General features: G+C 45.9%; 5 protein-coding genes across 5 annotated transcripts; 1 reads left to right on the top strand and 4 right to left on the bottom strand.

Moving 5' to 3' along the window:
• Positions 1-367: 367 nt before the first annotated feature.
• Positions 368-1,378, top strand: C922_02638 (hypothetical protein; the record flags this gene model as incomplete). The annotated part of the gene is made up of 1 exon (XM_008818237.1): positions 368-1,378. One exon carries the CDS (start codon positions 368-370, stop codon positions 1,376-1,378), a length of 1,011 nt encoding a protein of 336 aa, XP_008816459.1.
• Positions 1,379-2,083: 705 nt separating this feature from the next.
• Positions 2,084-5,371, bottom strand: C922_02639 (hypothetical protein; the record flags this gene model as incomplete). Its single annotated transcript, XM_008818238.1, has 1 exon — positions 2,084-5,371. The coding sequence occupies one exon, from the start codon at positions 5,369-5,371 to the stop codon at positions 2,084-2,086; it is 3,288 nt and encodes a 1,095-aa protein (XP_008816460.1).
• A 2,218-nt stretch (positions 5,372-7,589) lies between these two features.
• Positions 7,590-11,829, bottom strand: C922_02640 (serine/threonine protein kinase; the record flags this gene model as incomplete). The annotated part of the gene is made up of 4 exons (XM_008818239.1): positions 7,590-10,797; positions 10,917-11,204; positions 11,364-11,488; positions 11,662-11,829. 4 exons carry the CDS (start codon positions 11,827-11,829, stop codon positions 7,590-7,592), a joined length of 3,789 nt encoding a protein of 1,262 aa, XP_008816461.1.
• Positions 11,830-13,086: 1,257 nt separating this feature from the next.
• On the bottom strand, positions 13,087-14,436 carry C922_02641 (hypothetical protein; the record flags this gene model as incomplete). Its single annotated transcript, XM_008818240.1, has 5 exons — positions 13,087-13,142; positions 13,246-13,402; positions 13,538-13,699; positions 13,895-14,004; positions 14,238-14,436. 5 exons carry the CDS (start codon positions 14,434-14,436, stop codon positions 13,087-13,089), a joined length of 684 nt encoding a protein of 227 aa, XP_008816462.1.
• A 1,822-nt stretch (positions 14,437-16,258) lies between these two features.
• Positions 16,259-17,521, bottom strand: C922_02642 (hypothetical protein; the record flags this gene model as incomplete). Its single annotated transcript, XM_008818241.1, has 3 exons — positions 16,259-16,618; positions 16,809-17,267; positions 17,462-17,521. The coding sequence occupies 3 exons, from the start codon at positions 17,519-17,521 to the stop codon at positions 16,259-16,261; spliced, it is 879 nt and encodes a 292-aa protein (XP_008816463.1).
• Between the last annotated feature and the right edge of the window lie 2,870 nt (positions 17,522-20,391).

Below are 20,391 nucleotides of genomic sequence, written 5' to 3' on the forward strand. Positions count from 1 at the left end.
CGCACCACGCGCGTAGAATGAGGTGGCCCGAAGGAATGAAGAAGTAGTATGAGATTTCGAGGGGAGGTAACAGGACATTTCGAGGGGAAGTAACAGGACATTTCGAGGGGAAGTAACAGGACATTTCGAGGGAAAGTAACAGGACATTTCGAGGGAAAGTAACAGGACATTTCGAGGGGAAGTAACAGGACATTTCGAGGGGAACTAAAACAGGCCATTTTGAGCATAGGGGAGGGGGAACCACCACTTCAAGTCAACAACGTGTCGTTTTCCCACCGCTCCCCTGCAGCTCCCCTGCAGCTCCCCTGCAGCTCCCCTGCCGCTCCCCTGCCGCTCCCCTGCCGCTCCCCTGCCGCTCCCCCACAACATGGAAATCGTGCAGGCGAAGCCGCACGGACTGGTCGCCGAGGAAAGGGAAGGAGGAGAAGCGGGCCTAGGAGCGGCCCCCGGACCAGGAGGAGGAGAAAGAAAAACGGGGCTGTATTTCCCCAATATGCTGATAAGCAGCCACAAGGGGGAAGTGTACTCAGTGAACTTCTCATCCGACGGGAAGTTCATCGCGTCTTCCAGCTTCGACATGACGATAATGGTGCACAGTGTATACAACGAGTGCGAAACGCTGAGCGTTTTAAGGGGACATAAAAACGCAGTGTTGCAAGCCAAGTGGTGCCGAGACGACACACACATATGCAGCGCATCGGCAGATTTCAATGCCTTCCTATGGGACATAGAAAATGAAGTCAAAGTGAGAAGTTTTAAGGGACACACAAGCATCGTTAACAGCTTGGATGTGATTAATTACAATTTGTTTGCCACCTGTAGTGATGATTCCACTGTAAAAGTTTGGGATTTTAGATGCAAAAAGTGGGTTCACACGATCAGCTATGACTATCCATTTTTAGCTATCTGCTCAGACAAGAAGGGGGAATCTCTCTACGTCTCCTCTGTGGACGATAAAATAAGCAAATATGGCGTTAGCAGTGGAGAGTTAGAAGACACCTTTACAGGGCACAAGCATTACATAAGCGGCCTAGCTATAAACGACGAAGAGACGGTCTTGGCATCCCTCAGTGCAGACGAGACGATCTGCTTTTGGGACATTCAGCCCTTCCCCTGTGACGAGAAACTATTATTCCATCTGCCAGCACCGAGGTTTAACATCGATTACAATTTGATAAAACTGTCTTTCAATAACGACAGCTTGCTTGCCTGTGGAAGCGGAGACAACCATCTCTACATTTATGACTACAAGCAGAAGATGCTAAAGTACACCTTGCCCGGTCATACGAGCACCATAAACGACGTTGCGTTTCACCCCTATGAGGAGATTGTGGCGTCCTGCTCGTCAGACAAGACGATTTTTCTGGGCGAGTTGTAAGGGGGAAGATATAGTTACACAGGTGCGCATACGTGTAGCTATGTCTGCCTCCACCCTACGCGCTGAAAGCAGTGTCGTAATTTTTTTTTTTTCCTTTTTTTGCGTAAGCGGGTTGGCGCAGCTAGGCTCTCCATTGCGACTCGGCCGCCCTTCGCGTGGCCTGGATTGCCACAACATAACGGAACACGTAAGGTTTTCCGTGTCACCCCCCGCAGGGAGAAATCACGTCCAAGTATAGCCCATCAAATGGGTAGCGCTTTCCTTTTTTAAGCACTCAAAAAAGGGGTCACATTATGTTGAACTAGCCAAATGGGTTACAAAATTTGAAATGTGTTATTACAATTTTTTCTTTTTTTTAAGAAAGTACAGACAAAATGGGTTGGAATTTTTTTCTTCTTTTTTTTAACCCTCACAAAGGGGAAACAAAGACATATGGATCGCCCACGTGCAGAAGGGCGAGGTAAACGTTTAGGAAACGCTCAGGGGAAGTAAATAAAAGAACAAAAAAAAAAACACGTGGGGTGAGCGCGGTTCGTTTGTAGGGAGGCGCTCGGGGAAAGTAAAAAAACAAAAATAAAAAAAAAATACGTGGGGAAGACGCACTGAGGCAAACACAGTCGCGCTTTCAATCGCGGCTCCAACGATGCCTCCAACAACGCCTCCAATGACGTCTCCAACGACGCTTCCAATCGGGTTTCCACTCCCTCACTTGATGATGATCTCTACGATGTTCTCCCTGTCCGCGTAAAAAACGTTGTACTTGTGGACACGGAGGAAGTTGTACATGAACGCATTAAACCGGGTGCAGAGTCGCATGATAAGTTTGCAGGGCGCATACTTCTCCGTGACGAGGAAGTGGCCGAATTGGAGCAGCCCCTTCCTGACATTTTCGTAGGAGAAATCATCGGGGTACTCAATTTCGTAAAATAATCTATCCTTGACGTTGAAATATAAGTTCCCCTTAACGTGCACATAAGCATTGTCGTTAAAGTCGAAGAAGATATTTTTCTGCTGATCGTAAATGATGTCGCTTTCGATTCCTCCACTGTCTGGGAGGACTCCCTTTAAATGCCTCAGTCTCTGTCCCCTCTGTGGGAAGCAGGGGATGTTTACTTCCTCATCGTCCACGTTGGCGTAATCGTAAGTATCACTATATGCATCAGCGGAAGCATCACCGTATGCATCTTCCCCCGTGTCTCCGTTGGATCTCTTTTCCCCTTCCTTCGAGTTGCCCTGCAAACTTCCCACCATTTCGGAGTCACCATTACTATTTGCCCTCTGCAGGTTGGACGCAGAACCGGAAGTGTTAAATACCGACGGAAGACGCATGTCCGATAGGTTTAGAGAACTGCCTTGTTCGAGCGAATTGATCTCGATGTTGCCATAGTCAAAGAGGGAGGCAGCACTTCTGGACACATCATTTGACTCCATGTCCTTGTCATTATTAAAATCAATTGTGCACGCTTTAAAGTAGTGGTCAAAAAATTCCTTATTCACCTTGATTTTTTTCTTCACCGACTGGACCCTCTTTTTGTAGCATGCATCAAACAACCTGACATACCTCCTATGATTGAAGACAATGTACCTCTTATGATTGTTCCAGTGAAATTTGCCTTTACCTCTGGGGTAAACGTTTCCCAAATTACAAATGTTCTTTGCAGCTAGTTTGACAAACTTATTATTCATCAGGTGTGCATTGCAGTTGGCGCCTTGTGTGTAGTGTTCCTTCTGTTCATGAAGAGATTTCTTCACCTCCTCGATGTACTTATTAACATAGTTCTTGTATTCCTCTCCGAGGATGTTGTAATTCGCACCGAAGCACTGTGCATTCAGGAGTCCCTCTGCTCTTAGGCGCTGTTTCAGGTGCTCCACGTTGATGTGCTCCGTGATGCTTCTTATGTTGATGCGATTGGCCAAGCCCGCCAGGTTGACGTGCTTCTTCACATTTTCCAGATTGACATGCTTTCGTACGTTCTCTAGATTGACGTGCTTTCGTACGCTCTCCAAATTGACATGCTTTCGTACGTTCTCTAGATTGACGTGCTTTCGTACGTTCTCCAAATTGACATGCTTTCGTACGTTCTCCAAATTGACATGCTTTCGTACGTTCTCTAGACTGACGTGCTTTCTCATGTTTTCCAAATTGACGTGCTCCGTCACCCGTGCCACGCCCCCCCCGCAGATGTTCTCCTCCACAAACGCGCGCGCGCCCTGCACACAGTCATAATTTTGGACATACTCCTTGGCATTCGTGCAGTCGTAGTTCCTAATCGTGTCCAGCGCCTTGGAGTAATTAAATTTCTCGTAATAGCCCAAATGGGTAGGAATGTACTTTTTCATTTCGGCCAATGGATTAGTCAAGCAGTTCATGTTCTCTTCGAAGTATTTATTTATCTGCTTATCGCCTGAACAGGTCAGGTAATTAGTTAAGTTACAATCGTCTGCTTCTCTCTTCGTGTCTCCATTTTGCATAGAGGTAGACAATGATCTGTGAAATTCGTAACTGTCATAGAGGTTCGATAAATCTGCTCCATTCCTATACGGATTTTTTAGTGCAAACGATTGCGACTGTGAATTCATCATTTTTTCAACTTTTGGTTTCGCCACATCTCTGTAGAAGTTTCCAGCGCGTGTTGCATAGTGTTTAACAAAGTCGGTGTAGTCTTGTCCATTGGCGTCGTTGAAGCTTCCTTGTTGCTGATCATTCGTGTGAGAGTTTTTCTCTTGCGTCTTCATACAGTTCAAACCATCGTTCATGTCTCTTCCGGATAGGCTCTGCTCTTCCGAGTCTTCTCCCTTGGGGTACTCAATTTGGTGTGTGCTTTTAAACCTGAGCTCGGTCAACACGTTGTTTAGCTTTATCTTCGTCTGCTGCCTTTGGATGCACTTGTTGATGGCCTCGGTCTTGTAGCGCCTGAGTTGGGAACCTGGAAGGTCCTCTCCCCCTTTTTGCATTGTGCCGCTCTCCTCAATACCACTCTCCTCAATATCGCCCTCCTCGATGCCATTCACCCCAATACCGCCCTCCCGAATGCCGCTCTCCCCAAGGGTGTCTCCCCGTGCGTACTGCTCATCCGTTTCTGCCTCACAACTGGTGGCCGTATACGGGTTGCTCACGATTTTCTTCCCGATCTTTTGAGCCTCCTCTGGTGATATCCTGGGAACCCCCAAGTTATTTTCTAACAGGCAGGCCTTGATGTGCGAATCTTCAAAGCTGGATTCCCGAATGGACGACGCGTTGTCGTTAATCATGTTAATTATGTCGTTGTCCTCATCAGTGTTTGCTATTTTTTCCTGTGCCTCTTCTGTACTCATCTGTGCATTGACCATTTCGGGGGTCACGATCAGCTGCATGCCCCCTGACAACTTCAACTGCTCGAGCTTCTTTCTTTGAGTCACTTCGCCCGCATAGTCGTACGTTTCTTCGGTTAATTGGCTTGCCCCTTCGACTGCTGCTTCTCCTCCTCGCTCTTTCTCCTCTTCGGATTCCTGACCTTCTTTTTTGTTCTTGGCCTTCTTGGGTTTGTCATTGTCCTGGTCGTCGTCACTTTGGGGGGTTCCCTTTTCCTCGTCATCGCTGTCACGATCATCGCGATTGTCACGATTATCACGATCGTCGCCGTTTCCTCCGCTGTACCCGCCGCTTCCTGCGCTTCCTCCGGCGCGGCCCCCATCGCGACTCCCGCCGTTTCCGTTCGAGTTGCTATTCCTATTTTCGTTTTTCCTTCCTCGCTCGCCCATATTCGACGAGATGCTGTTTCTCGATTTCCTTCGGCCCTTTTTGTTGCCGCAGCTTCTGAGTTCCTCGGAGCTTACCACCAATTTGGAATTTTTTTTTTTTTTTTCCAAAAGGTGAAAATTGGCTAGAGCGTTCAGGTAACTTCCCACATCTCCGTTAAGGTCAATGTCTAGCTTCTCGTCAATCAATTTTCGCAGATTTCTGATCTCCATAATCCGCCTGTCCAGTCGTTGCATGTCTTGCAGTACCTCCATTTTTCGCAGCGATAGGAGGGTTACAAAATGGGAGAGTTAACGTAAAGGTGGAGAAAAACAACAAAAAAAAATTAAAAAATTGTGTCAAAATTTGCCTGACCAGGCAAGAATATTTCTCTGTTTTTAACGCTGCGTAGGATGGAAATTTTTTATTTTATCTTATCTTATTGTGCTTTGTTTTATTCTATCTTATTTTATTCTATTTTATTTTGTTCTATTCTATTTATTTATTTTTCTTCTTTCTTTCCGCCTAGTCAGAGGTACATTTCAAAGAAGAGTACGCAACGGAAAAAATTGTTCACTTAAAAGTCTTCACGCAGGTGTGTACGTTCTGATTATTGACATAGGTACAAATATGTGTAAATAGAACAAACGTACGAACGAACACACGTGTTGTAACGTTAAGTGAGGTGGCAAAGCAGAGTAAGAAACAGAAAAATTGCTGGCAAGTAATGCAAATTTTTCTTAATAAAAAAAAATAATAATAAAATAATAAGATAACAAAATAATAAAATAAAAAAAATGAAAAAAATGAAAAAAATAAAACGCAAAAAAGTGACAATCAACACAAGTTTACAATGGGTGCACGTTTGTTTGGCAAAAACAACATCCAAGGGAGAGTAGAACAAACTATGTTGTACTGACCACCTTTATATAAGTTTTTCTCCTAACATAGGAATGTTTCTACTATTCTTCTCCACAGGAGAGTGTCACATAAAGAATTTTGTTATTGTTTACACATGACAGTTCATTACTTAATCCGCTTGTCACTTCGCAGATTTTTACGTAATCAAATGCGCGGGGTGAAAAAAGTGCACGCATCTGTGAGCGCACTGCACTCCCCGGTATGTCTGTACGCGTGTGTGCAAGCAGGGGGGTGTACATAAATATATCCATATATGTAGATAGAGATATACACACACGTTTACGATCTGGAGGAGTGCCGACCACCAACGCCATAACGCTGAGAACTGTTGGGAACTCCGCAAAGCGCACGTCAGATCAAACTACACACATGGATACCCACACACACGTAGTCATGCAAGAAAAAGAACACTGATTAACTAGTTTGTAAACTCATTTTCGTATATTCTGCGCACAAGAGGAGAATGTAATCGCTCGCGCAAAACTGCTTGCGTGTTTTGAATCTACAAATGCTGACATTAGTTGAACAAGTGAAAAAATGAGGTGTGTTGTTAAAGCTATGTAAATATACATAGAGTGTACTTGTTTCAGCACAGATTTACAACACACAAAAGAAACAGTTACAAAAAAAAAAAGAAAAATTCGTTAAAATGTTTCTACATTTGCAAACATTGAGGTTCACCGCGCGGTGTTTAAAAAAGTGTAACAATGTATTTGTTTGTTTTGCCTTTTTCTTTTTCTTTTTTTTCCACATTTTAAAAATCTTTGTCAAAGTGGTTGGGAGAATTTTCTTCAAAGGGGTTATATCACTGCGCATGCAAAAAAAAAAAAAAAAAGTGTAACGGTACCGTTATGGCACACTCAACACGGTTAGGAGACGTCGAGTGGCTATATCTCGTGAGCGTTGACCATTCTAGGAACTTCTCTAACGTTCGCCACCTTTTCCATTTTGGTAACTTTCGCTTTTTCGCTGCTCTTCCCGGTCACTCTCAACGAAATGAAAAAAAAAAAAAAAAAAAAGACCACCCATCAACCGCCGTAGATATATGTGCTGGTGTGTGTATAATACTTACACCACCCCGTAGAGGAGAACAAACTTGCCAAGTTGGTTTGAGAACTTAAAACGTGCTTGGTGCACAGCACAGTGAATATGTTCCCCGTCTCGCAGATGCTGAGATATAGAAATGGGGTCACCCCATATGTGAGGCGGTTTGGAAAAAAAGAAAAAATTCCCTTTTTACAAATGTGCTTATGTGTTGCAAACGGATTCGGGGGGAATGAGAGGTGGTAGACAAATGCAAATGGAGACAGCGCCTCGGTGAGCACTACGAACGGCAATGCTAATGGCAATGCGAATGGCCGTACGAATTGCAGTGCGCCAAAATGGATAACGTGGAAAAAGCATCACTCCACGCTGTGCTAGCTAAGCAATGCGGCGCCACGAAAAAAAAATCGGCGGAACGGTTTGCAGCTGCACATATGCGTCTATGCGGAAAGATCGATCCACACATGAGCGTTTTATTTTATTTTTTTACTTTATTTAATTTTTTTATTTTTTTTTCTCCTTCGCGCGTTAAGTGGCCATTTGGAGCAGATTGCCCTGGATTGTGTGTACCAAATCGCGAATGGCTACAGAGGGGTGGTTGCGGAGGTGGTTTAGTTTAAGTTTGTGCAAGAAGAGTATGCGCCTTTTGTTTCTTCTGCCCCGTTCGTTTCTTCTGCCCCGTTCGTTTCTTCTGCCCCGTTCGTTTCTTTTGCCCTGTTGGTTCCTTTTGCCCTGTTGGTTCCTTTTGCCCTGTTGGTTCCTTTTGCCCTGTTGGTTCCTTTTGCCCTGTTGGTTCCTTTTGCCCGGTTTTTCCCTTTCGCCCCGTTGGTTCATTTCGCTCCTTCCGATTCTTTCGCTTTGGTAACCACTCGGTGGAACCGCAGTGGAGCGCCCCCCCGTGCGCGCATTCCTCTGCAGGAGGATGTTACACTCCGAAAGCAAAAAAAGAATGGCCAATTCGTTTCCTTCGAAGAGAATTGGGTTCACATAGCTACAAATCATTTTGTACGTTTCACTGTCATTAATGTAGGACATAATTCGCAGCGTGATCCGAATGGCCAGAGCTCGGATAAAGCTATTCTTCGTCTTGTAAATATTTGCTAGTAAATAAGGGAGGATGTAAATCTTGACCCATTTTTTGCTCATGATTTTGCAGAAGGTAATTAGGTGCTCGTAAAACTCAAACAGGATAGTTTCGTCGGTGGCGTATTTTAAAATGTGCACTAGCTGGTTGCGAAGTGTTTTTAACATGTCCATGTGTTTTACTTCCGAGATGGTGACCTCATCAGGGCCCGTTTTTTTCTGACCATCCTGCTCCCCCTTTAAAATTTGTTTCTGGTTTCTCCCTCCCTTCTTCAATAGACTAGCATTATATATATACTGAACGGTCACATTGGCGATTAGCGGTAAATATTTCACATAAAAATATTTCTCCATTTTTTCTTTACTGTCCTTGAGCGAGAAAAAGGACGGCAAGAATTTTTCCACGTAGGAGTACATATGTTCGTAAGCATTTTCATTGTGCATAATTTTGTAAAAACATTTGATGACTATAACTTTTAATTTTTCACCTGATTTGTTCATACAAAAAAGTAGGAAAGAGGCCAGTTCTCTGTTCAGGGTACTGTCGTTGAGGTGGGAAATTATGCAGTAGAGCATTTCGAGGCAAAGCAGTTTGGTGGACTCGTATGCAAGGGAGCAGTACGAGACGATTATCATGTTTGCTAGTTGGAGTATGTCTTCGTTGAAGCTCCACTTCGGGGGGCGGAAACCATTGGGATGCTTCAGCTTGTTTGTATTGTTCCACCTGCAGGGATTGTTCCGCCTCCTTGGATTGTTGCCCCGGTGGTGAGGACCTCGCCTGATATAGGCTGCTCGAAAGAGGGGCGCGTAAATGCCCCTCTTGCAGATTTCCAAGCTGCTAAATATATCAATGTAGCTCTGCTGTTGGTGAAAAATTGCATTAAAGATCGTCTTGTAGAAGACCAAGAAGTTTCTGTAAAATTGGTGGGCGTTCTGATACGATAGGGTGGGAAACGGGAAGTGGCACGACGAGTTGTACTCTCCCCTGGTTCGGCCTCTTCTCCCCTTGGCCTCTCGCCTGTTCGCGCGCCATTGCTGCAGCAGCTGCATCTTCACGAGGTCTCCCAAATCACTGTCCCTGATGTAGGCCTCCATCTGCCGCTTGTTAACGCCCGTGGTGAACTCCCCTACCACGTCCACGAAGTGGGCGAGGCGACCCGCGTACGGCCCCTGTCGTTGCCTCCGCCGCACCGTCTGCTGCACCGTTTGCTGAGGTGGCTCTTTTGTTCCCTGTGTACACCTTAACGACGGGTGTGTGTCCTCCGAACTGCCACCTCCATCACGTGCGTGGCACCTCCGCTGATTAATCCTACACGTACTCTTTGCGTCTTCCCTATTTTCCCTGCCCCCCATCTTTAGCATATCATATTTGTCCCGTTCCTTTCGTGCAAATAAATCCAGGTGAAACAAAATGAACGGCAAGTTAAAATGAAGCAGCAGGATAAAGAAGTCGGCATTCTTAAACACCGGGTGCAGATGCAAAATCGTCAAAGGAAAAAACACATATTTGTAAGTACTCGGGAAGACATAATAGGACCAATATTGGAATATTTTAAAAATGTTATTTCTCTTCTGTAGGAAGAAGTGATTGATCAGGGAGTAGACGATGAATGGGTGCTTTACTACGTTAACAATTTTCCAGATTTTGTAGGGTACTCCCTTCTCTCTTTTCTCCGTCTGTTTGCCGCGTCTGCGAGGGGGCGGCGCTCGTTCCCTTTGTCCCCCGGAGCCCTTTGCAGCGTCAATGTCTCCCAAGCCAATCTCTCCCCCGCCACCCTTCGCAGCGCCAATTGGGGACTGCTTCACCTCCGGATCTGCCGCCTCCTCGAAGCTGCTGAAACTGCCTGAGCTGCCGCAGCTACTGGAGCTCCACTCTCGCGGCACGTGGAAATCGAGTCCGCTGTACGTGGCCCTGTTCCTCCTCCCTCCCTTGGTCTCTCCCCCGAGCACCTCGTAAGCACTGTATGCATGGGGAGATGTCCCCAACGAATCGGCCACATCCCCTCGCCGGTATAGAGCAGTCCTACTCCTATAAAGAACCTCATTCTCGAGGTTGCCTCCATCAGTGAGGCTTTCCCTCTGCGAGTTGTTTTCACTCACAGGATGCAACGTCCCATTGTTGTAGAAGTCGTTGTAGATGTTAATATAATTGACGCTATTAATGTAGTGGTAATTGTAATGTCTATATTTGTCTATATTCATCTTGACGTGCTTGTTTTCTTGAAAATAACTCTCCTCCTCGTTTTTTATCCTCTTATTTATAAAGGGTAGGGAGAGGGCGTGCACGAAGTTGTGGCTCGTCTTCTTTGTCGATAGGTCCATTATTCGATCCGCACTTTCCACGCTGCCATTGCTGGGAAAGCGACAGTGTCTATCTTCTTTTTTTTTCTTTCTTTTGACCTTAGCACTGGTTTGGCCTTTTCCGACGGTTTTCTCTTCCCCGTTTGCACTTCCTACAAATTGGAACATGCCTTGTTTACTTCTACCCCGATAGAAGTTGCACTCGTTCCTGTCATGATAGTTTTCTTTCAGGAATGCGTACGAGACACTTTTATCGCAGAGCATAATTTCAAGGAGCAGGATCCCGAGGTTGAAGACATCGTCCTGAAGCCTCTGCAGGCGCTGCAGTAGGCCGCTCCACTTGTCTTCGCACCTGTGTAGGAGGAAGGGAGGCACCAGAAGCGGCATGTATAGAGGCAGTAAACGCAGCGTGCAGAGACGTATGGACACTGCAGTGCTCAAGTGAGTCACCTCTTCTAGGTGAAGTCAGACACATACCCAACACCTGGAATGAAGTACAGATATTTGTTCAATATGTTTATGTCCGTTATGAGGATGTGCATGTTGTTCTGCAGGAGAAAGTTTTCGCTCTTTATATGGCCATGGTAAATACCAAGCGAGTGCAGCTGGATAATCGCAAGAAAAATCTGAAACAAGAAGAAGTGGCTGAAGGGCTTCTTCTTCCTCTCGTTGAAGAGGTAGTGATCGAGACTCTTAAACACAAACGTTCTGTAGATGTAAATGTTGTTTTCGTACACACTCATTCGGTTGTAGGGCAGCCTAGGGGGGGAACAGCGGCATAGGGGAATGGCGGCATAGCGGAATGGCGACATAGAGGAATAGCGGCATAGCGGAGTGGCGGCAAAACGGCACAGAAGCAGTGGAAGACGAAGCCACTTGGGCCCCTCCTCCGCGTGCTCCCTCTCTCGAGACGCTTACACATTTGGGAAGAGGTCAAAGGAGAAGAGAAACTTCAGCGTGTACAGGATTCTTTTTATTTTCTGCGTTTCGCCTCTCAGCTTGAACACTTTTATGAGCACGTGCCCCTCGTTGTTGTTGATGCCCTGCATGAGTGGGGAGTGCAGCAGGTGGGTAGGGCGGCAGGTGTATGGTGCGACAGGTGTATGGTGCGAGAGGTGGGTGACGTGGCACCTCGGTTACATTACACGTTGGTAGCGATTCACGTCCGGGTCGCTTGGACAAACGCGCGGAACGCTTCGACTACGGGGAGACCTACCTCCAAAACATGGCAAAAGGAATTCAACGCATAGCAATTCATAAAAACGAAATGCTCGTACTTAAACAAGTAACTATAAATGTTGTAGAGGTTATTTAAATACTTGGCGTAAATATCGTCCAACTGGGTGGTGCTGCACCCTGTGCTGCTGTATAGCGTGTTCCCCATCCTTTGCAAGGGAGACGCGGTGAGACAAAAAAAAAATGACAAAAAAAAGAAGTTACAGGGACGAAAAAAAAACATAAACGTAGGCGTAAGTGTAAACCTAGACGGTGATACAAACGAAATGAGGTTTAAAAATCCTGCGTGCGGGAATTTAACAACTCAGCAACGGTGTGGAAACAGGGGGTGGTATACCAGCCTGGCCCTGATGCGCACGCCGCACTTCCCCCCATGGGCATCCCCCTCTCGTAACCTTCAATTCGAACCGGGAGCGAGAGCCCAGCGGGGGAGGGAGGTAACAAAAAAAGGCAAAAAGCGCGTACCATGATATGCATACCTGAGGAAGCAATACCATGTGTTGCGTCCCATGTGACGCGTATCATAAGTGTCGCAAGCCACATGACTCTCGGCAACATCGCTTAGACGAATGTGCCCAATTTTGCTTACTGCTGCGCGACCACTTCGTGCTGAAGGGCTACCCAAATGCGACCTGCACGAGGAGAAATATACACGCCTTCCTATGGCCCAGCGTCATTTATTGGTTTAATTCGTTTTAAGATCAAAGGGTGGCCGTTGCTGTCAGCGCATCGGTGATAAGTGGCTGCTCCCAAAATGCAGTTTGCAGCTGTACCACGCGTATTATAGTTTACGTTGCGAAGTGCTATATCTTTTTTTTTTTTTTTCTCATTTTTAGCTCCCTCCCGCAGCGATCGGAACAGTTCATGCCAGGTGCGCGCAGTGGGGCAGTCGCCGGGGTGGGATAAAATGAAATAAGAAAAATAAGAAAAAATAAGAAAAAATAAGAAAAAATAAGAAAAAATAGGAACAAATAAAACAAAATAAAACAACATCCAGTTTTATTTTGTTTACTCCTCTAACATTTATCGTAAAGATAACGTAAGAGGAATGTTCATCGGGTGAAGTACTCACCAGTTCGCAGTTGTCTGCGGCGAGGAAAAAAAAAAAAAAATGGGAGATCGAAACAAACATTCTCGTCAAAAAAGGGAAGCTTCAAGAAGGTGAAGCAGAAAAAGAGATAAAGTATAAGAACCTGTGTGTTAATGAAACTAGCGCCTGTCGAATTGCCTATTAAAAGGGATGCTCATCCGAATGGACACGTGGGAACAAAAAAGGGGTAGGGCTGTCACGTCACGTTGGGGGGATTTGCACAAATTGCAACGTGAAAAGAGTAACTGTGTAGGAATGGTAGTGTTGTATATTCGCTCCCCGGGGAAGTGCGCTAAGATATCCGCATGCTCGTGGTCACACGTCCAAGTCAAGGTCGCAGAATAATTCTTCGTTGCACCATTTCGCGTCACCTGGGAAGGAAAATGAAGAGCGAAGAGCGGCGTGGTGAGGAGTGCACGGATGATGAGCGGCATAATGTGGAATCGACCGATACCAACTTCCTTTTTCTTTTACCGTCCTCAAATTCTGCATCGGTCAAGTTAATTTTTCCCTTCTCAAAGAGCTCCCGCCCTGTGGGGTTATCCGACATGTTGGTATTTTTTATTTCTGAGAAAATGTTTTTGTAAAACTCCTTGCGCCACGCGTCGAATTCGTCCTCGGTTACTCGGTACTGGAGGAGGAGGTGGAAGAGACATCGCGCGAGCAGGTGTCACACGGGGGCCGCGATATAAACACAGGAATGTACGATCATGCATATGTGCAGGTGGATACACTCGTGAGTATTGATAAGCAAGCGAAGACGCACCCGTTCTTCACACAGTTCTTTCAACTCCAAAACGTTCTCATAATCGTCTGCGCCCATCTTGTCATCCGAGTCCTCATCGTTCATTTCTTCACCCTCCTTGGGTTTCCTCTCCAGCATTTCGTCGTACATGGATTTTTCTTCGATGTCTTCGGACAAGTAGGACTGTAAAAGAAAAGGGGCAAGGAGAAGGGGGGAAAAAAAGCACGCGTCGGATAAGATAACGTGGGGAGAATACTTTCGTGCCGTCTTAAATAACCCCGAGAACAGATAAATGGATAAAAGCGACCATACGATACACAAAGAAAAAACATGTGTGATTGCTCGAAAGAATTCGGATTGTCCCTCCCCTTGTCTTACTCTTATATTCTCCACAATGTTGTAAATCATGCTGTAGCCCAAGTTATTTTCCACCGTCTCTCGAATTTGTTGCTCCACATTTTCGCGCAGTCTGTTGGTGAGATTTTTGCCTGAACAGGTGAAAAAAGAAAAAAAAAAATTTATATACACATATAGACATTAAAAACGCAGCAGCTTTGGCAAAAGGGGCGGTTCCCCTTGGAAGGCCTAGCACTGACGCACACAAATGCATAAGGACACGAAACACTGTACTATGTGTTACATGTCCGTTGCATGAGGCGGGTCTTCCTCCAAATGGGAACAGAACAAATTGGCGTAGATACTCCCTCCACCAATCTTCTACCTTCGACGATCTTCCATAGGGGGGCTTCGTCCGGGTAACGTTCCGTGTGCTGGAACAGCAAGTAGAAGGAGATTTTCTTGGCTTTATTTTCAATTAGGATTTTAAAATTCTGTTCGTCCACGCAAATAAATTCATTGGTACATTCGTACAAAAGTGACAAGCTCTCCCTTTCTGCCAGCTGTTCGCTTCTGTAATCCATGTTGCCTTCTTCCCAGCGCGCGCCCACGTGAATGGAGTGAATAGGGTAAATCACATGAATGGCGCGAATATGGCAAATGGCGCTTGTGTGGCTACCCCTCTGTTGGGCTAATTAAGTCTTCACTCATATTTGCAGACCTACAGGTGCCTATATTTTGTACTCTCTCCGAATATCAAGTTGGAGGGGCCACCCGTGCCCACTTCACAGTCGTCGGTACCACTACACGAGATTTGTGTAACTTCTAGAGGTTTTTACGGGAAAAAAAAAATTGGCGAGGCAGGCAACGAGGGGAGATTCACGGACGTTTGTGTTCTCCATTGAGAAAATGATGATAGAAAAAAAAAAAAAACAAAAAATTGTCAACCACGAGGATGCAAAACCGTATGTCGATTTATACCCCTCCTATTTTGCCTTCCCCCAATGGTGCAAAACGAGAACGTGTTGGAGATCCCCCAGCTGATCGCTTCCTCTGCGCGCAGTCCTGACGAGAAGCTTCTACACTTCCTTGGAAAACTATGGGGTGCTGAAGTAGTGGAGGTTGAGTTGGACCGTGTGACGAAAGACATCTTTTCTTTTCCTCGAAAGGGTGAGTAGTCTTATCAGTTGGGCTGATGAAACGGGGCGGCTAAAAGGGAAGGGGGGCAGGCCAACGGGGTGAACCCCGCTCTGCAGATGAGACGGCATTGGAGGAGTGTCTCTCATATTAGAAGTACATCCCCCGCAGTTGCCAACTGTTTTCCATTTTGCAGTGCACATTTTGAACCGTATATTTTGAACTGTATATTTTCAACATCGTATTTTTTTTTCCAAACTCGTGGATGGGCTCGACGCCTCCATCCCCCCCCGGTGGATCTACCCCTCTGCCACTTCTGCATCCCCCCATGGGTGAGAAAAAAAAATGCATGCACACGTGGGGGGATACATATGTTCTGCCCAGTTTTGTAACAGCCTAACCACCGTTTTGACAAAGCCGCATAACGCTGCGTCTTTGCCTCCTTATTTTGTGAAGACAGTTACGAGTATTTTTTCCCCCACAGAAGGGCGCTCGTTGGAACACCACACAGCTCACCTTCGAAAGGTGTCTGATCGTCGGGTCATGAGTCTCCCCTCCCAGTGTGCGCCTTGCTAAACTGATTTATGAACGACAGAGGGTATGTCTCCCAAAGAAGGAGTACTCAACGGAGATAAGTCACTTATCACGGTGATCATTTTAACTAAATGATGAGAGGCGAAATTATGAGATAGAACACACTTCCTCCTGTTGAGAGGTGTTAAAAATGGAGACATAATATAACGTGGGTCAGTCAAGACGGATGCGAGGAAGACCCCCAAACTGCACACATTCCTAATCACACAACAGGAGTGGCAAAAAAATATATTTCCATTTTTGTCAAAAACAAACTTTTCTAATGTGTCGTTAATTTGGGAAGAGATTAAAAAAAAAAAAAAAAGAAAAATTACTCTTAAGTCATACAGTGTAGAGAGAGGGGGGGAAGGAAAAACAAAGGGGGTGAGAAAAAATAAAAAAAAAGGATAACGAACGGGCGGAAAAGGGGGAGAATCAACGAAAAAAGGGACAAAGCAGCAACAAAGATGGGGCGGATATAGGGAAGGAGAGGGGCTCCTCCCTCTGGCGGGGTGCAAATAGGGAGTGATCCCGAACGTTCCCTTCGTTTAACATGAAAAACAGTGGAAGATTAAAAGGGAGCGCGCACAGGTGGAGCGCCTACTTTTGACGTGACTACATATGGCCATACCTAGTCATACATGTGCGTGTTCGTAGGAGAGGTATTATCCCCCGTCGAAGAGGCTTAACCCCCCCCTACCTACTCAACGAATACGTGTTGTTGTAGCGCATCTGGTTCGTCAAATCCATACTGCCATAAATCATAGGGGTCATGTAAGGCTGGTGGGGGGGCCCCATGAGGGGCTGTTGCACTGTGTAGGGTTGCGGGGGAGCTAGGTGCGGCTGCACAGGGGCATTTAACTGCAAATAGTGTTCCTCTCCCTTTTTTAACTGCACTTTTAGGTGCTTGCCGGAGACGTAGAATCCATGCATTCCTTTGATGGCATTCAAAGCTGACTCTGGGTTGTTAAAGCTAACAAACCCGTAGCCCTTATTTCTCCCATTGGAGTCCCTTTGAATTCGCGCGCTCACTACGTAGCCGAAGTGTTGGAAGTGCTGCAGAGGGGGTGGTAGTGAGACGTTTATATGAGCAAATACAGTGGGTGTGAACTGTGGGGAGAGTTACGCCCTTTTTTTCTTTCTTTTGGCACCGATCGGGGTAGCACATCGGGTGGGTATACTTTTCCCTCTGTGTGGCCACATCACGTGAGGTACGACACCTACGAGGTCGAATCAATTGACGAACCTGGTACAACTCCATATCAGTCCAATGAGATGGCACGTGGAAGACGAACACATTGGCGCCAGGAGGTCCATACGACGCCACGGTGTTAGTCTTCCCCTGAATAACTAAGGGGGGCGCAGTAACTGGCTCCTTCGGTTTCTCCCACTGGGAATAGCCAGTTACCGAATTGAAGTAATATGGATGCCCATCAGACGTTAAGTGTTTCTGCCAAATGTTTTTATTTGGCGCCGCTTGCGTTTCGTTCGTGGCGTTATATTTGTAACTAGCGAATCGGACATCTAGTGGTCGCTGGCTGTTAGGAAATATGCACTTATAATCCAAAGCCTCGATGGCTTTGTATGCTTCCGACCTCTGCTTGTAGGTAACGAATGCCCATCCCCTCGGGCTCTGGCCCGTGGCGGGCACGTAGTACACTTGGGTGATGGTGCCATATTTGGAGGCCTCCATTTTTAACTCCTCCTGGGAAAAAAGGGGGGAAAAGTAGCGATGCATCAAATGGAACACAAGGTATTCTTCTTTTTTCGAATGCACTATGAAGGTACCGTGGAAGATGACCGCAGTGACTCGCACAATGGGACAATGACACAGTGGCATAGAAGCCTCTTTCGCCTCCATCCTGCGCGTGGGTACAAATTGAGGCAGACTCGACTCACCTCTGTAACATCCTTGGGGATGCTGCCAATAAAAATTTTGGTTGAATTCGCAGGGGACATTTTTTTCCCTTCACAGCTTGGGTTAGTTAAAGGGGGGAAAGGACGCAGTTTAAGGGAGGTAACTCTTTTGCCTTCAAAAATTGGGCTGTGCCTTTTCTCTTCCTCAGCGGAAGTGGGTGCAGCCTGCATGCATGCCTTCGAAGGGATCTTCGGATTTCCTCGGAGGGGGCCGAATCTGACTCTGCGTCGATTCGAGGCTGATCCTATCCTGTCGCTCCGCGCAGAATGCAGCTATACGCGCATACAACTCGGGTGAGTACAAATGGAAGACGAAAGCAGGACGATCAGTAACTCAGGGAAGTTAATATAAGGTATCATTTTTCGAGTGCTGCGTTTTTGCTGCACGTTACGCTCGTGATGTTCGTACAGATGGCAAAATCTTCTTCCGAAATGGATCAGCGTGAGTCTGTCGCAATGGTTCGTGCGTCTGCTGCAATACTTTGTGTGTATGTCTCCCCTCCGAAATGTACGTCGACGCTCATACGTAGAGGTGCATGTGCGTATACATATAAGATGACGTTAGCGCACAGCTAGGCACTCGGGGTGGGTTTCCATGACACGATGGAGCGTTATTCCCTGTGCGTATAATTTGGGGCTTGTTCTACCCGCCTTGGTTCCTATCTGCGCATTTGAGTTGCTTCTTCGTGTGCCTTCCTTCTCCTGATTCAGGTTCCGTGTATTTGGATGAAGTTTCTCCTATGCCCCAGGGAGAAATGGGGCAGCTAGCAATAAGGCCAGCCAGGAGGTGTGAAGTGTGCCATTCGACGGTCTCTCTGGTCTGTTGGCGATTTGCACTTGGGTCCGTCGGCGGGGCAGTTATCAGTTTGGTTGCTTTCTATTCGTCCCTGATTCTTCGCCTCAGTGGCATACGTTTAGGTTAACATTAAAAAGGTGCCAAAAGGGAAAAAAATTAATTCAGTTCGGTTACAGTGAAGTGGAGGAAGTGAGGCAAAGGAAGTGATGTGGGCTCCGTTTCGTCCGTTGCGCTTGCTTCAATTTTGCCTATTTGCATATGCGAAGTGGGTGGCGGCGCGTCATTCGAGGAGCAAAGAAGAAAAAGGGCATTCGCATTCACATTCACCTGCACGTTCACCTTTACCCATTCAAGCATACACCTTCACCACAAGTGGGGAACCGCTAGCTGCGAAGAAACTGGAATGGAATGAGGAGGCACCTGGGATCGAGCAGCGGCGGGCGAGGCAAAAGAGCCGTCAAAGGACGAAATGAAGAATGAAAAAAGCTGTAGAACTAAAACGAACTAGATAAATCAAATAGAATCAAATTAAATTAAATCAAATCAAACCAAATAAATCCCAAATGAAAGCAAATGAAAGCAAATCAAACCAAATGAATCCCAAATGAATGCCAAATGAAACCAAGTCAAACCAAATAAATTCAAATCAAAACGAAACAAAATAAAACAAAAAATAACAGTAAAAGTGAACCCCCAAAAAATACAGATATAAATACGATAGAAATTGTAGAAGGCCCCTTTTTTTTTTTTCAACATTTTTCTATCTCAGGCAAGCGTCATTAAAAAGAAGTCAAACTTCCATGGAGGCTCTACCGAATGGGTGTGCTATTTGCATTCATGTGCCTCTGTCAGCGTGTTGCCCCTGCTTACTCGACCTGCAAACATCCGTGCTGCATAATAGTAATCGCGTATGAATCGAATTGCAGCATTGGTTCATTCGTGGAAATATATATTTCCGTTTATGAATAATTGCCGCGATTTCGTTTCGCCTCCTTTTTTGCTTTTTTTTTTTTTTTTTTCACATTTTTAGGAGCGAAGCCCCTCCGCGACTTGCATATCTCACCGCGCTGCGTAAGGCTGCGTCATTGAATATATACCTTTTCTTTTTTTTTTTTTTTTTCTGATTTATCATTTGAAGAAAGCTTCGCCGTTCAAATTATTATTTTATGTTCGCTTCACCATAAAAGTTAAACATGTGAAGATAAAACAAAACACTATTTTGCTCCTTTTCCGAATGATAAAATTGCTTGCTTGACGTTGAACACGCCGGTGGGGAAAAAACAGCACATGTTCAGGGGGCGAAGCTGACGCGTATTTTTTGTGGCCCACCTTGTCACAGATCCACGGTGTATTTTCGTACGGCCGAACGCCTTCCACCTCATACCCATCCATGTGCCTCTACGGGGAAGACCAAGTAGAAAAGGTTCTTCACGCATAAAATTAGTCATTCTGTCACCCCTATGCAATTTTAAAACGTGCACAGGGGTAACAAATGGGCAAAAAAAGAAAGCAATAACTTTGTTTCGTGGTTGTTATTAAAGTAGAAGTAGATCTAATGCTTGTATCCATGACTGCACTTTTCTCGACGGACGAACTTTGGGATGGTCGCCGTCTGCCACATTGTAAAGCAGCCGCAGTGGCACGCGAGGTTAAACTTTCGACGCGCACATTACTGTGTATAGTTTGCCACGTTGTAGTGTAAGCACACCGTTCTCCCATTTTGTAATTTTTTATTTTTATTACGCGTGAGCGCCACAGTTTATACCATTGGAGAGAGTGAAAGGTTTTGTTTACCTTTTGAGGAGGGCTGAGAAAAGCTCTCGTTTTGACGCTGCCTATAAGTTTTTATGAAAAAGGAAAAACGGAGCCGAAACCATGGGGTGTCAGATCAAATCTGGGGGGGCTACGCCTAATGGGGTAGCACGTGTTATATGCTCGTATTGAATTATGCCATCATGAACACACCCTCTTCCACAGCGCAGACGGGGTAAAAAAAAAAAAAAGACGATAAAAGCGCACTGCTATATCTGCATAACACAAACTGTGACGAAGTCCACACCTGAGGAGAGGAAGCGCCCGAAATGGAGGTCAAGCGCAAAAGTGAGTGGCTCTGTCT

The sequence above is a fragment of the Plasmodium inui genome (assembly GCF_000524495.1).
Source record: "Plasmodium inui San Antonio 1 unplaced genomic scaffold supercont1.9, whole genome shotgun sequence".
Classification (NCBI taxonomy): Eukaryota; Apicomplexa; class Aconoidasida; order Haemosporida; family Plasmodiidae; genus Plasmodium; species Plasmodium inui.